This window comes from Aulonocara stuartgranti, assembly GCF_965226115.1.
Source record: "Aulonocara stuartgranti genome assembly, chromosome: 4".
Lineage (NCBI taxonomy): Eukaryota > Metazoa > Chordata > Actinopteri > Cichliformes > Cichlidae > Aulonocara > Aulonocara stuartgranti.
The window spans coordinates 25,981,243-25,992,800 of NC_138942.1; the positions used below are offsets into that span (position 1 = coordinate 25,981,243).

General features: G+C 39.3%; 1 protein-coding gene across 5 annotated transcripts in view; it reads right to left on the minus strand.

Annotated features, from left to right (window-relative positions):
• Positions 1–5,752, minus strand: part of LOC309705814 (interferon-induced very large GTPase 1-like) — a 66,714-nt gene extending 60,962 nt beyond the window's left edge. For 2 of the 5 annotated variants that reach the window (XM_082531810.1, XM_082531808.1), the window contains exons 1-5: positions 5,649–5,752; positions 4,842–4,933; positions 4,493–4,608; positions 3,858–4,412; positions 90–127 (exon numbers count right to left, since the gene is read on the minus strand). In XM_082531810.1, coding sequence (XP_082387936.1) covers positions 90–127; positions 3,858–4,412; positions 4,493–4,523 — 624 coding nt within the window. In that variant the 5' untranslated portion in view covers positions 4,524–4,608; positions 4,842–4,933; positions 5,649–5,752. Of the gene's footprint in view, positions 1–89; positions 128–3,857; positions 4,413–4,492; positions 4,609–4,841; positions 4,934–5,648 lie in introns of those variants that run through there. The other 3 variants (XM_082531811.1, XM_082531809.1, XM_082531812.1) reach the window with 3 other exon arrangements.
• Positions 5,753–11,558: the final 5,806 nt, after the last annotated feature.

The following is an 11,558-nucleotide window of genomic DNA, read 5'->3' on the forward strand; positions in this document are numbered from 1 at the left end:
TGTAGATAAATCAGTGTTTGTATTTACTGTTTGTAAAGAACAATAAATAGCTTCTTGAAGACTTTGTACAATGAATGTGAGTTTCTGACCTTATTCTTGTTTCCACTCTTATTCATTCTGAGGGTACCTGCAGAATAGCAACGATTTAACAGATTAGCAGAGATACACCTTTCTATTCAATTCTGTTTTATTCATACAGCACCAACAAATGACTCAAGGTTGTTTATATTGTAAGGTAAGGTAATGGGTGAAAAAGGTGACTGAAGAAAAAAAAAAAGTCAGTACATCATGGGAATCCCCCAGCAGCCTAAGGGGCTAATGGAGCATTCAGGGTCACCTGATCCAGCCCTAACGGTATCTTTTATCAAAAAGGAAAGTTTTGAGTCTAATCTGAAAAGTAGAAGTAGTGTCTGTCTCACAAATCTAAACTGGAAGCTGTTCCACAGAAGGCTGTGTCTTCAGCCTGAGAGCTGAAGACACAGCCTTTTTTTTCTTTTCTTTTTTTAGTACTGCTTGGACGTTTGTATATACTGTACTGTGCAAAGATCTTGAGCCACATTAATTTCTTTCCATTTTGCTAGGAAAATGGAAAATAGTTGCAACAATTTAGTGAAACAAGGATGAAAATGCCAGAGAATTTATAAGGACACACAGCACACCATTGGAAGATAAGTTTAGACTCACTTTGTTGGTGGAAAAATATTATTATTTGCCTCTTAAACTGTGTTATCTTTGGCATTTTTTGAATGAAAATAAAACAAATATGAACAATTGATGAGTTTTTGCAAAAAGCTGCTAGTAACATTTACAAAAAATTATTTTCTATATTGTCTGTTATGTGCAGATACCGCTCTGGTTCATCCTGTGAGTTAGGTGGGTTTTTATGCTTTGAGTATTCATAGGTCAGTGTTAAATGCCTTAAAATAATCACAAAGAAAAAAAAGTTTCTTTGCAATGGTTAGGTACAAGGACAAGATTAAAAATGAGTGACGAAGCAGCCAGTGTGCACAGAAAACTTTGAAAGACCATCAGAAATCTCAGAAAAGTCTGACTCCTTGGAAGCAAAATAGAAGGAAGTGATAGTAGTTTCAATAGTGCTGTGCCTGCTCATTGAAGGTTTTGTTTTTAATATTTTACTTTAAACCATTAAATATATGGAACAAAGTATAGTACAACACAATAACTCCTAATAAGTAGGACTAAAAGTTTACTGTAATACAGAAGAGCAGTTCATTAGTTACCAGCCTTGCAAATAAACCAAAACCTCAAATGTCAGCCCAGATCAATGCTTCTCAGTTTTTTGGTACAAATGGTTTGGCCCAAACTGCCTAAAGTAGTTTGGGCCACCATTTGTTTACACATTTCAGCAGCACTCTATAATAGTCCTTAGAATAAGGCAAAAGTAGCCTGTAATTAGATGCAATTTGCAGGCAACAAGTCAGATATTTGTAGGAAACAATGAAACAATTACACTGTAAGACCTGCGACTAAGGTGTAAGTATCCTGTAATTACAGTTTGTGCGTAACAAGGCGCATGTACCCTGTATTTACATGCAGTTTGCCGATAACAAGGTGCAAGTACCTGTAATTATGTGCAATGTGCAGGCAACAAGTCAGGTTGTTGCAGGAAACAACTACACTGTAAGTACCCTGTCCTTTATGGGGTGCAGGCCATATTATGGGGTCACCTGTGACACCTGCGACAGGGTACCCTGTAATTACAATGGGGGCAACGATACACAAAATTCACAGGACGGTTCAGTTCGATACTTTGGTGTCACGGTTCAATATTTTTTGATACAAAAAATATTCATGCCTTTTTAATTTGTCATTTATTAAAATTACAAAAATATATTTTAACTCAAAATGACTCTGGTAAATTTTGTAGCATGCATGCTTGTTGTTTTTTGTCTGCTTCCACTTGTCTTTGCACTAGGATGGTGTCGGCATAAATGTGCAGTCATAATCATTGTGTTCCCACTAGTGCTGTCAGCGTTAATCTCGTTTAAATGACATTAACGCCATAACGCTGCAAATCTCCGTTAACGAGTTACCGCGAATCGCCCCGTGCTTGGTGCTGGACGGCGTCAACACGTTAACAAGCTAACTGCGCTAACGCACTAGTTCCCATCCAATGTAATTGAGCATTGCGTGGCACATCCGACATACTGTTTTGCTTTTGTCCATGATGCGCTTACCTTCAGGGTCATACTTCACATGAAAACCAAAATAGTTCCAAACGCCAGATCTGAATGAGGGGGGGGAGGTTCAATTTGCCATGTTGCAACGAGCTTAGCTTCTGTCTCGCTAGCTTGCGCTGCGCTCAGTGGATCTGCGCTCGACAGTGCAACCTAGGCAGAGTAGTCGAACGCAGATCCACTGAGCTCTCAACACAGACAGCATCGTCAGAAGAAAAGTTGATAAAATAAATTAAAAATGTTGTATTGTTCGATACATATGCATACCAAACCGAAAGCACTGTATCGAACGGTTCAATATCGATACGAGTATTGCTGCACCCCTAGTAATTACATATAATTTTGTGTAACAAATCCAGCCTACATTATAACTGCCTGCACTGTATTTAGGCAATTGACATTCAGTGTAGGCAATTGGCTAGAAGGAGAGCTGTAGCTGGAAAGGAATTACAGCAGTTTAGTATGATGAAAGATAGCAATGTTAAAGTGCTGACAAGTAAAGTGTGTGTTGAGAAGGTCAGAAGCAGTTGCACTATTTCTTTGTGAATGTAAACAATGGCTGCTGCAGTACATCTATGAGGACAGGGAGACAGTGGTAAAGTTTGCAGCAGGAGTGAAATTCACTGTTCACAGTGGGGATGGACAGCCTGACAGATGAGGTCAGAGCGAGGTCAGAGCTTTACTTGCAAAAGAAAAGTTACCTCGATAACCTATTAATAACTGTGTGTTAATGGCAAATACATAAGTTGTTGTACATGAATTACAATTCAAACTTAATTCTGTGAGAAGTCTGTGGCTGAGGTGTGGTCTTTGGCTCCACTGCAGGGAAGCAGCAGGCAGCAGGCTTGAGGGGAACGGTCAGGGAGGATGGCAGGGCAGGTGCAGCTCATCAGGCAACTACGCCCTTCCCTTTTCAGTCCAGCTGGTTCCAGGTAGAAGGGGTGTGGTGTGGTGACAACTGGAAAGCTGTCTGGTCATCACAGGAATAATTAAAGTTCTTTACAAGCGTACTGAGTGACTGCAAGTGACTGGGGTTTACAAGTGGTGCCAAAACCCAGCTTGCAATGTTGGATGTGCTGACCACGCAGAGATGGCCGCAGTGCACAGGGAGCATGCAGCAGCGAAAGAAGTGCAGATGCCAGGCTTTAGGACCAGGCCAAATGCCAAACCTGGGTGCTGGAGAGGCTGGTCAGGGCTACTGCTGTCAGGAGAGGCGCAGACAGCAGCTCTGAGCCTGCTGCCAGCCTTACAAGGGAGCTTGACTGACATCAGCTGAGCCATCCTAGACTGATTGGGCCTCTCCGGTTCTGGGGCAGCCGGCACAGTGATTTAGTGATCATTAAAATTGATTCAGAATTTGAAAACGTGTAATTATTCGTGTCATAAATCATGACACACTGCTCTCTTCTACATAAGCTGCCTTTATAGGTTGAAAGTAACAGTATCTGTATTGTTATCTGCAATACTGGCCCTGGCCCTCAAAGCAGCCATGCTCTGTTGGCTGCCTTGATTGACAGCTGTGGTAAAGTTTGCTGTAAAGTCAAACTTTTGAACTTTACAACATCCAAATGTTCAGATAATTAAAAACAAAAATACAACCCTTTGAACCTAAACTTTCATAAAGTGTCAAAATCAATCCGCCACATATTAAAATCTCACCTCTCTTGACCATTTCTTCTTTTTGGTCCAGCTCTTCATGTTCCTCGTGCTTGAGTCTACTGTAGCAGTGGTAATCATTTTCAGAGACCATGACATCTATTTTCTCTAAGAGATCTATTATCTCGTTGGCATCCATCATGCCTCTTGTGCACGTGTGGCATCTTTTTTCACTAAATCTACTGTTAGCTTTCAGGTCTGCCAGTGCACTTTCATATTTTTCACCCGGCCACCGAGTCACAACAGTCATTACATAAGGAAGAGATCCTTTCCCAAAAGCTTTTTCAAGCCACTGAACCCCTGAGGTGTAATGGCTGCTATGCCGACCATATGGTACCAGTAAGAGAAAGGCATGAATTCCCTGGTTTAAAGGAATTTTGTCAATATTTTGCAGACCAAGAATGTTGATGACCGAGATGTGCCGGCCACACAAATCATATAGTTTGGATGAAAATTGTTCAGTATTTCTTTCTTCATCATGGTCAAATAAAATGTTTCTCGGTCCAAAGTCAATGGCATTTCGCTCACCGGTTAGCACAAACGTGAGGTCAGGCAGCACTGAAACAAACAGAAACAAACAAAAGAATTAAAATGACACTATCAGAGAAAAACAATTGTTATATTATTACAAATATTACCTTTGTCACTAACTGCAGTTGATGCAGACATAGTTTCTCTCTGTCTTCTTGTAGTTTTATTGCTCACTGAGTAGCAAACTTCATTACTGGGATTCCAACTAAAAGAGTGGTCATACCTGAAACCACGTAAAGAGCAACCATGCACCAATACGCCATGTCAGAATACACTTGCACTACTGCAGTATTACATATAGAGCTAGATAAAACAAGCATATGGTACCAAAAGGAAGGAGGCAGAAAAAAAATATACAACAAGGCAGAAAAAAAATATACAACAAATTCTCACTTGGATGAAAAACATAAAATCTGTTTGGCAAACCTTTCATATTATGTTAAAATGCTAGACTACCTTTGTTATCTTTCACAGATGTAGTTCAATTGGTTTTGGATTATTTTCCACCTCCAGGTGCTGCATTATCTTTATTCTCTTCCATCCAGCGGCTTTATTACCATTACAGTCACAGGACAAAGTAATTTAAAAAGAAAGAAAGAAAAAAAGATGAAATCACATAGAAAGATTTTTTTGTAAAATGATTAAAATGCAAACATATTTTTGTTTATTTGTTTTACAAATTAAGAACTTTATTAAAAGTGAACTCTTGCAAGTATAGTAGTTTGCAAACATGCCAACTTTTCTCACTTCTTAGGATGACCCAATTGTGCAACAGACATTTACTGGTAAATTTTAAAGATTCACTGTCTCTTATCGTGGCTATAAAAGATGAATAAAGGTGATAAGAATAAAGTTTTTTAATCTTTATACCATAATAACAAACTGATGGGGGAAGTATCTGTGTGTCAGTAGAAAAAATTCTCTATTCTTCCTGTTGCTATGCAATAACAAATTAAATGGACTGAACAAAGTCCATTTTTAGTGCCTCTCTCTTATGACATGTCTGCAATGAAACGCAGAGACAGTTTCTCAGCAAGCCTAACTACCAGTCAAGAAGTTCTTGAAGCCTTGATGACTTAAAAATGCACAGAGCAAAATTATTTGTTTTGATTAGTTTGTTTGTTGCACATTCTCTGATTTTCCAGCTGACTAAGTTTTCAGTCTCTCATAAAGCTTTAATAAAAATGATCATGTTCTTGTCAGCATGACACTCTTCTACGGCTACCATTACAATGACAGAAATTTGTTGCTTGATCAACTCACCATTTCTGTTTAGATACGGCTGCCCTGTCAGAAATCCTCCTAGTACCCCTGAGATATTTAGAGTAAGATCAGAGGATGATTATATGTCGCACTATATTTCTGCCTCTGACCAATCCCTCCCACAAAGGTAAAAAGAGAAAAAAATGTGGCGCTTTGAAACCTTATCACTTACGGGAAAAGTTTGGGTTGGGCTTACTGGTAATGATACTGGTAATGAAACTGTTAGCACTGCCCTGTCATGGAGTGAAGTGTACCCAGATGTAGACTCAGATAAGAACTAACACAAAATAAAACACACCTTTATTTCAATTGTGTTAGCAAATATAAATTACAGTAAACGACAGAAGCTGAACAAGTCAAAATGTAGTATGGGAAACCACAAGGGCTGAGAACCAGTACAAACAGTACAACACAGAAAGAAAAACAAGGTTAGAATATGAAAATCTAAAGTACAAGAATAAAGAACAGATTATGCAAAAAATATAATAATGAGCAAAATTCAACTACTGAACTCAAAGCTTGGAGTCAAAGCAGATTAATACATGGCAACTTAAAAAAACAAAATAAATGCAGTGAGGTCATAAAATTTCTTCATTCATTTGATAAATTTTTTGGATTTTATGCCAAGTAAAAGCTTTTCTACACCCACGTACTAATAAATTTGTTTTACCCTGATCAAAGTATTATGTTGTAAAGATTACAAATAACTGTATTCTTATCAGCATGCTTTTATACAGCCAACATATTATACAGAATAAAATTACTAAATGAACTTTGACACACCATGTGTTGAGCAGTCAGATCATGTTACATGAATGATGATTTAAGATTATGATGTTATTATGATGTCCATGTAGTGCAGACAGACAGTACAAATGGTATGTTTTATTCAGATTCAGTTTATCTTGTCTAATAGGTAAATAGTGAAGGAAGGCATTTTTGTTTGTTTGTGCATTTTGGGGGGATGAGGGTGAGAATCATCTCTGCTTCCCTTCTGTAAAAGTGGCTACACTCCACTGATACAATATATATAATGAATGGGTCAAAACATAAATGAATGCTGTTACCTTGTCAGCTGTTCTCTCCCACAAGTGGACTGCAGAGTCATGTCATGTAAGAAAGGATCATATAGGATCATTTTTATTTTTGATTGAAAATTATTAGGAAGATTTTATTTTAGCAGTTGATTACCTTTGTTATTTGTCATCAGTGAAACAGACTTGGCTTTATACTTTACATCTTTTCAAGATGCTATGCTATTACTATCATTGTTCTCTTCCATTGTTCACTTTTCTGCATTTCATTCTTACAGTAATGATGAAAAATAATTCCCTAAATGAAATATGCCACAAAGAATGTAACTGTAAAATGTAACCTAAAGGCCTAGTGACATTCACCATCTCTCGTAAAACTCAAGAGGTAAAAAGATTATTTTAGACATTTTTTCTGTGTGAATTTCAGGTGCCAGAAACTTAGTGACATAATGACAAAAATAAAAAAGAAAGAAAGAAGACCTTTTTTTTTTTACTCAAACTCCTTTCTTTTAAAGCAAATGTAAGTATATCATGAGTATTCAGTGAATACCCTTTATGATTGTCTTCAGTCAGAGTAGGGTTTTTAGTTTGTTTTGTTTGTTTGTTTTTAATTCAGTTCATTTTGATCCTAAGAAATCCAGTGGCAAACTGAAAGGGTGTAGCATGAAACTTTTATGACACGTACCAGAGGTGGGACCAAGTCATTGTTTTGCAAGTCTCAAGTAAGTCTCAAGTCTTTATCCTCAAGTCTCAAGTCAAGTCTCAAGTAATGTCAGGCAAGTCAGAGTCGAGTCTCAAGTCACTGGTGTAAAAGTCCGAGTCAAGTCACAAGTCTGAAACTTTGAATTTCAAGTCCTTTCGAGTCTTTAAAAAAACAAACGAAAAAATAATGTTGCAGTTATATGCTAAATGTAAATATTAGACCATGTAATTTTAAAATCTGTGTTTTTCTCAACACATACAAAATAGTGAACTTAGAAAATATACACAAATTGTGAAATTGCACCTCTTTAAAATGCAGCTCAATTAAACTTAGCTCCAAGAATAATTTTCACCGACAGTTCTGAGATACGCTGCATGTTATTCTTGGATGCGGTTGTAGGACCAGCTTGACAAAAATATCATACACATTAAAAAAAACTGTATCACCAACGTAGCCTGGAAAACATTTGCTAGTTAGATGAAGTCAGCTATCTCATCCTAGCATATTTATATGCATATTTATAATTATACGGTTCTTGGAGTGAGTGCATACACTCATGAAGTTTAGTAACTTCAGGTCACTGCAACAAGCCCAGGTACAGTTTACCTACGGATGGGTGCAGGACCTTGAAATGCACCGTGTAGAACGAAAGACCATCGTACGTATCATAAGTTTACCAGTCTCACAAATCGTCTTCATAAATACACATTCGTTAACCGTTTATTAATAGGACCTTTGAGCTCAACGGTAATTAATTAGTAGTAGAAATAATTTCTGGTACCCATCACAGAAATGTAGCAGTGACAATAATATTGTATGCTGTAATCGTACTGGGCAATTAGTGATACAAAAAACCTGTTTTATCCTGTGAATAAAAGTATGTGTTTTTGTCAATGTACCATAATAACAGAAGCGAAACGCAATATTGTGTCAGGACAATTCACTATTTATGCACAATAAATAAAGGAGCATAGCGCGACAATTTCTGTTCAGCGCCAGACTTGCTTGTAACCTATATCACCAATTATGTTAAGAAAAATGACGCATTAACTACAACAGCAGACTGACCTTTGTGTAAATGCTTGGAGCAGACTAACCTGTGAGCTGGAGTGTTCTAGGACGTTATATTTGATCTTTGAATGGCTGCAATCCAGGCCACCCGTCGCCTCTTTGTTACTTCGGAAACATGGCTCGAACAATTTCTCTTCCACGACGTAATCCGATAACAACCGATCTCTTTACCCGTCGGCTTGCCGTGGCTGTCATGCGACCGGCTATTGCAGTTAATAATACAACAGCTTCTTGACATTTTTGTGTTTCTTTTTATCGCTGTGTGACTGATTTTAATTGAAAGCCTGCGTGCGCTAGTACCGCTTGCCACGAGTTCCCAGAATCCTTTGCGGTTCTACCCGTGAATGACGTCACATTTTCAATCTCCATATAATATGCGTGTTAAATTTTATATTTGGGGTAAAATATCAAGTCTTTTCAAGTAAACCGGTTCAAGTCCAATTCAAGTCCCAAGTCATTGGTGTAAAAGTCCAAGTCAAGTCACAAGTCTTAGAACATTTTTTCAAGTCAAGTCTAAAGTCATAAAATTAATGACTCGAGTCTGACTCGAGTCCAAGTCATGTGACTCGAGTCCACACCTCTGACACGTACAAATAATACAACAGTCAACACATAAGGAAAATTTAATCATCAATATTTTTAACCTCTGATTAAAATACAAAAAGAAAAGAAAAGAAGAAAAAAAGAAAGAAGTCATAAATAGTTACAGCACTATAATTTTAGATGATCTTGGATTTTGGTTTGCTTGTGTTTAGAAATGGACTGCAGAGATCTTTATAGCTATTTGGTGCCCTCTAGTGAATGAAAACACTTGCCGATTCCTAGGATGATGATGATTAATGTTTTTAAGTGCTTTCGTGTTTTTCCTTTAACATAAAAACAAACATAAGCACTTGAAAGCTGTTTTAAGTTCGGTGAGTTATATGGGGGGCGCAAAAAGGTGATATTTATCAGACGCTCATGTGTCCCACCCTGGGCAGGCCTAGGACACGCTGGAGAGATATCTCTCACCTGGCCTGGGATCGCCTTGGTGTTCCCTCAGACAAGCTTGGTGTTCCAAGCTGGAGGAGGTGGCTGGGGAGAGGGAAGTCTGGATTCCTCTGCTTAGGCTACCACCCCCATGATCCATCCCCGGACAACCGGAAGAAAATGGATGAATGCACAGGTAAATACACAGCCATTGTTCACAGCCATTGACATGTTGAAGAGGTTAACACGTGAGGAGCGGATCGAAATTGTGTTGATATCTGGTGAACGCAGTAACCGGGTCATTGCAGCAGATATCAATGCAAGACACCCTACGAGACCACCCATCTCCCATGCTACAGTTAGCAAACTGCTTGCTAAGTTTGATGAAACCAGTTCAGTGTTGGATTTGCCAAAATGTGGACGCAAGAAAACTGTCACTAATGAAGAAACATCAGTGGCTGTCCTAGCTTCATTCAGCAAGAGCCCACAGTGTAGCACTCGCCGCATGTCACTGGAGAGTGGCATTAGTCGAAGATCCCTTCGGCGGATATTAGCTACTCAGAAATGGCACCCTTACAAACTCCAGCTACTGCAGCATCTCAACCAGGATGACCCAGATCGGCGCGCAGAATTTGCAGAATGGGAAAAACAAAAATTGGAACAGGACCCTCAGTTCACGCAGAAGATTTTGTTGTTGGAACAACAAAAGTGATGGTTTGGTGTGGTATATGGGGTACAACGATAGTGGGTCTATTCTTCATCAATGGAAACCTCAAGGCCACTGGATATTTGAAATTGCTACATGATGATGTGTTTCCCTCTTTATGCACTGAAGCTGGCACGTTCCCTGAGTTTTTCCAGCAAGATGGTGGACCACCACATTATGGGTGCCAGGTCCGAGCATTCCTAGATGAACAGTTTCCTGGAAAGTGGATTGGTCGTCGTGGGCCAGTTGAATGGCGCCCAAGGTCTCCCGATCTGACCCCCTTAGACTTTTATCTTTGGGGTCATCTGAAGGCAATTGTCTATGGTGTGAAGATACGAGATGTGCAGCACCTGAAACTACGGATACTGGATGCCTGTGCTGGCATTTCTCCTGCGGTGTTTCTATCAGTGTGTGAAGAGTGGGAGAAGAGGGTTGCATTGACAATCCAACACAATGGGCAACACATTGAACACATTTTATAAGTGGTCAGAAACTTGTAAATAACTCATGAACGAATAAAGTTACGTTGAAACCAAGCACACCATTGTTTTTCTTGTGACATTACCAATAAGTTTGATGTGTCACATGGCCCTCTTCCTATTGAAAAAACAAAAGTTGTATCCAAGATGGCCGACTTCTAAATGGCCACCATGGTCACCACCCATCTTGAGGAGTTTGCCCCCTCACATACACTAATGTGCCACAAACAGGACTTTAATATCACCAACCATTCCCATGTTATTACGGTGTATCCATATAAATGGGCCACCCTGTATGGGGCAAGAGGGAAGGCAGTCACAACTGCACTACCAGAAGACAATCTTGCAGACACTGAGGACAGCTAAAATTACCTGGGAATCCCACAGGGTCAGCGTTCACCCCAAATCCAGCACTTTGAGATTGCACACTAAGCAAAAGGAAGGAGGCCTGAGGACTGGTGAGAGTTAGAACCACAGGCCAGGAGGAGACAACAAACATCCATGATGTTTGTTGAAGTATTAATGAATGGTCTAAAATGATAGTTTGGAGGAAGCTTTCTTCTCTTCCCTAAATCGAACGAACCATAACATTACCTCAGAAAGAAGAAAAAGTGTCCAAAAAAATCAGTGGTATTGATATTTATCTTAAGATTACCCTATAAAATAAGAAGTCATCTGTAAGTTTTTAATTAAATTGACTAAACAGATAGGCTACATAGAAACACCGTTGGGAGTTCACCTTGTAATCGGAAGGTTGCCGGTTCGAGCTTGGACAGTCTTGGTCGTTGTGTCCTTGGGCAAGACCCTTCACCCGTTGCCTACTGGTGGTGGTCAGAGGGCCCGTGGCGCCAGTGTCCAGCAGCCTCGCTCTGTCAGTGCGCCCCAGGGCAGCTGTGGCCACAATGTAGCTTGCCATCACCAGTGTGTGAATGTGTGTGTGAATGGGTG